Source organism: Thalia democratica, unplaced genomic scaffold, assembly GCF_965202585.1.
Source record: "Thalia democratica unplaced genomic scaffold, ktThaDemo2.hap1.1 HAP1_SCAFFOLD_2022, whole genome shotgun sequence".
NCBI classification, from domain to species: Eukaryota; Metazoa; Chordata; class Thaliacea; order Salpida; family Salpidae; genus Thalia; species Thalia democratica.
This window is the reverse complement of record NW_028140806.1, coordinates 8,660-13,439: the sequence shown is the minus strand read 5'-3', so window position 1 is coordinate 13,439 and position 4,780 is coordinate 8,660. Positions and strand designations below refer to the sequence as shown.

Sequence of the window (4,780 nt, the reverse complement as noted above, 5' to 3'; positions counted from 1 at the left end):
TGAACGCTTTTATAGAATTTAATTTTTCTACTCGAAACAAGACTTGGTATTTGACTTTTGTAGACTTTTGAAATATCGTAACCAGAACCAACCAACTTTTTCACAACACAATTTTCTCACACACTCTAGGAAGACGCGGAGAAAGTGCACCCGTGGCCGGCGCAACTGAAGCGCGTCGTCGGAAGGAACCACGCGGAGTTCAACTCCATCAGGCAGCAGGACGCGCACGAGTACATGCTCTACTTGTTCACGTTGATGGAGAAGAACCAGCTGGTCAGCGGCCACAACTGCTCGGACGCGTTCAAATTTGTCGTCAGTTCTTATACGTGCTAAAATCAATATTAGTAAGTGGGTGGTAACGCCCTGGGCAGGGTTGCCAAAAAACTTTGAATCCTGGAAAAACCCGAAATTTTGAGCAAAAATCAGTAAAAAAGCTGGTAAAATAGATTTTAAACAATTTTAACATGTACAATAGTTGAAAAATTTTATAAAAAACGAAATATCTGTCATATACAAATTTTTTTAGTATCTTTTAGAATTTTTAGTTTTGATGTTGACTGATATTTTTAAAGCAACTAACGTTAAGTTTGTTTTTCTTATGAATTTTTACTAATCAGGTGGAAGAAAGACTGGAATGCCAACAGAGCAATCAAGTCAGATACAAGACGAACCCGGAGTTTGGCCTGTCAGTTGAAGTGTCGCTTGAACATGCCACTAACAAAGGTATTTGATAGTTTTTGACTTTTTTTAGTGAACTAAAATTTACGCTTTTTGAATTTTTCATTCAGTTGAAGTGTCGCTCGGCCATGCCACTAACAAAGTTTCATATAAACTCATCTATATCCTTGATAGTGTAAACTTTCAATTTTTTCATCTTTATTCAGACGAAGTGGAAAAGTACAAGCAGCTGAAGGAAGCCAGCGAGAAGGGCAGGAGCGTGTCGGCGGGAGATGTCGTCCGACCGAAAATTCCGTTCGAAGCGTGCCTCGGCACGTGGATGGGCGAAGAAACCATCGAGTTCATGAGCCCTGCTACTAATGTAATGAATATTTTATGAATGCTTAGTCTCGAAGTTGCTCGAGTTGTATACAACTCATTAAACTTGTGGTTTTTTACAGTTTGATATTCAACACTAAGTGGACTTTTTGATACAAAAAATGAATTTATAAATAAAAACAAATCGCAGGAAAGGGGTGAAGCAAAGAAGAGGATAAGGTTTGCCACTTTTCCCGACTTCCTTGCAGTCCACGTGAAAAAGTTCACCGTTGATAAAAACTGGATTCCCACCAAAATGGGTCAGTACCTTCAACCAAACTTCTTGATATTTTACAATTCATTGTAAAATTTAATAAATTTAAGGGTCAATAAAAGTAGTTTTTCATAAGGCTCAATTTTTCTTTCCTTTGAGCTAAAAGTAAAGACTAGAGAACATGGAATGGTATTAATAAAGTCGTTTAAAAACTGTTCAATGGTAAATTTGTTTGATTAACGTTAGTTTTTAATAAGAAATTATGATTTAGCTTCACCTTTTCTCATGGACTATCTAAAAGTTTAAAATAATTTTTCAATTTAATTTTTTACCTTATTTCCCTTATAAAAGTCATAAATAATTTTTTTGTTAAAAGGTACTAGTTGTCTTTATAATGCAAACTCTACAAAGTTTTAAGCAGTAACTTAAACAAATTTATCTTTTAGAATTTTTAGTTTTGATGTTGACTAATATTTTTAAAGCAACTAACGTAAAGTTTGTTTTTCTGATAAAAGCCTTATTTAACTACACTTAAAAAATTTACAATTAATTTTGGTTTCAAATACAAGTTTTTTTTTAACAGTTGCAACAAGTGAAAAAATATATTAAAGTTCAATTTGATTAGAATTTTATTCTACTTAAAATTAGTACATAGAAACTGTTTCAATAACTAATACTAGAATGTTTCCTTGGCGTAAGAATGATATAAAATTTCTATGAATTAAATTTCACAGACGTCAGCATGCAGATGCCGGACAATCTCGATTTGGGGGAACTCCGAGCGCCGGGCGGCCTCCAAACCGGCGAGCAGCTGCTGCCGGAAGGGGAAGAACCGAAGCCGAAAGCGGCGCAGGAGGAGCCGGTGGACGAGGTGCAGCTGGCGACGATGGTCAGCATGGGGTTCCCCGAGCACCAGTGCCGAAGAGCGCTCCAAGCGGTGAAGGGGGCGGGACCGGAAGCCGCCATGAACTGGATCTTCAGTAACCCCGACTCCGCTAACGGTGAGTTTTGTGATTAATCGTGTGCCGTTGGTAAAAATTAAATGTTGTTGTTGGTGGTTTTAAGAACAAGTTGTTGTTGATCAAAGTTTTTGAAGTTATGATTATTCAAAGGTTTTAAGATATTTTTATCGAAGCAGTTGAACTAAAAAATAAAATTTAAAAGTAAATTACAACTTATTTTAATTTAAGTGTTTTTGTAAACTTTTTATGAATCACGTTACAGCAGTATTAATGTTTTATCTTAATAATCACTAAATATTCTCTATACATTTGTTTTAAGACTTCATCATTTATCCAAAACTTTTATGGTAACAATTTATTGTACTTTTAAATTATAATCTTCATCTTAAACTTTTAAATCATTGAGTTACCCAGACAAGTGTTTGTTTCAATCAACTGTTTTCAACGCAGAACCAGTGGAGCAAGCTGCCTCTTCATCCGAACCCAACGAGGGAAACATTCAGCAAATGATGTGCATGGGCTTCACAAGGCCGCAGTGCATCGCTGCTCTGAATGCCACTGTAAGTTTGAAGTTGTGTAATTACGAAGTGCGGCTGTGGCTTTGAACAAAAACAAGTTGAATAGATTCGGCTGCACGACTTTTTGAAATCTATAAAAATCAAGTTCAAATACGCTTTAATGATTGGGATTTATCTTTTTAAAGGCTTAAAAAGTATGGGATTTTTTACAAAAAATTACATTGGCTCTTATATGAAAGCTTATAGTAAGTGCTATAAGTCAGTTTTATATAATATAAAAACTTTAAAAATCTTGAGATACTGTCATTTTCGTATTAGATTTAGTTATTTTATTTTAGTAGTAATTCAAACTATGCACTTGTTACCAAAATTCTAATATTCAAGGTATTTTATCGCGATGTTTTAACTATTTATATATTCTAGTATGTTATTATATATTGGTTATTAAAAGGTTAGTTTTAAGTTTACCATTATCATATTTATTTTTTTATTTCAATTAAGTCAGCAAAAAATAGTTGAATATTAAGATTAAATTAGAAGTAATATGACTAATACAATTTGTCTGTGTGTATGTTTCTAATCGTTGCTGAATTAATGTACAGAACGACAATTATGAGAGGGCGGTCGATTGGATGTTGTCCCACCTCGACACCTGGCAGTCCGCGTCGTCTTCCGGTGACAACGCCCAGGTTGCCACTGGCAACAACGCAACTGCGCCCACCGATGGACACGGAAGTACGTTGAGTTTTGATCTGTGCTTCTCTATTAAGTAGTTGTAGCTTACAAAAGGTAACTTGTTTGAATTGACATAGCTCTCAAAACTTTTCAAAAAAAAATTATCTTGAACTTCGGTGTCAGGAAAGAAGCCGGCAAACCGCTGGGTAATTGTGGTCTGCCAAGTAAAAAAAAGTCCCAACGTAATTTCTAAGTAAGAAGAGGGTAAATTTTTATAATGAACTTTTAAAAATGAGCTTTTTTTTTTGGCATGTGAGTAAACTGTGTAGCCTATTTTCATAAGTTTAATACATACTCGCTCTTATACAGTTTTTTTTTCTTTATTCTTTATGCGTAGTACAACTTTTAATGTTGCCCGCTGGAAACTTTCTTCAGTAAACTTGGCTCGTTGCTCATAAAAGGCTGCCGACTCCTGGATTAAAGTAAACTTAATTAGTTTTTTCTTCGCGGTTTTCTATTTTAACACGCATTATATAGTCAAACTACACAGCAATCATAATTAAATTTTACAACAGAGTACGAGCTGTTTGCGTTTGTAAGCCACTGCGGGCCGTCGAGTATGAGCGGGCATTACGTGTGTCACATCAAGAAGAACGGAAAGTGAGTTGGATATCATTTGTTTGTCATAAACCAACTGATTATCACATTTAGATTAGTGCCTGTTTTGTAAGGGTTTTTAGAATTAATTTACTTGAAACATAAATGATAAAAAAATTATAATAGAGTTTTTTTTGTGAGGCTAAAGCAACAACAATGCTGTCTATCACTATATTTTAAAGTACAAAATGAAACTTGTACCCGTAACTTACACCAATATAATTTAATTCAATTAACATTCATAACCCGATGAAACAGGTGGATAATTTTCAACGATGAAAAAGTTGCCGAGTCAGTCGAGCCGCCGAAAGATCTCGGTTATTTGTACTTTTACAAGAGGTCTTCAAACTAAACTCTTCTGTTGCTTTCTAATTTACTTCCTAATTTATAAACTTTACTTTTTTAGTTAAAAGTTGTTTTTTATTTTATTCTCATAGGATCAATTAAGTTTGTGTTTATTTGTGATATTTTGTGGTACACAAAGCAAGCAATAAATGTTTCAATGTTATGTTTTAAAAAATAAAATAACTTAAGTTCTGTTTAATTTATATAACAAAAAGGTTTGTAATTTATTCTATATCAAACTTCTAATTAAGTTATAAAAGTCTTTTTTATAACACCATTTTAAATAGCTAGCGCACCAAATCTAATAAAATATTTTTTGTATAAACATTTTCTATTTATTAAACAACATTAGAATACTTTTAATATTTTTTTTA

The 4,780-nt window shown here is 33.7% G+C and overlaps 1 protein-coding gene across 1 annotated transcript; it reads left to right on the top strand.

The window, feature by feature from the left end:
- Window positions 1-129: 129 nt before the first annotated feature.
- On the top strand, window positions 130-4,496 carry LOC145849070 (ubiquitin carboxyl-terminal hydrolase 5-like; the record flags this gene model as incomplete). Its single annotated transcript, XM_082954153.1, has 9 exons — window positions 130-312; window positions 618-723; window positions 885-1,039; window positions 1,187-1,295; window positions 1,984-2,250; window positions 2,662-2,771; window positions 3,332-3,464; window positions 3,980-4,064; window positions 4,320-4,496. Coding segments are annotated over 9 exons (1,242 nt in total), but the record flags the coding sequence as incomplete, so codon positions are not given.
- Between the last annotated feature and the right edge of the window lie 284 nt (window positions 4,497-4,780).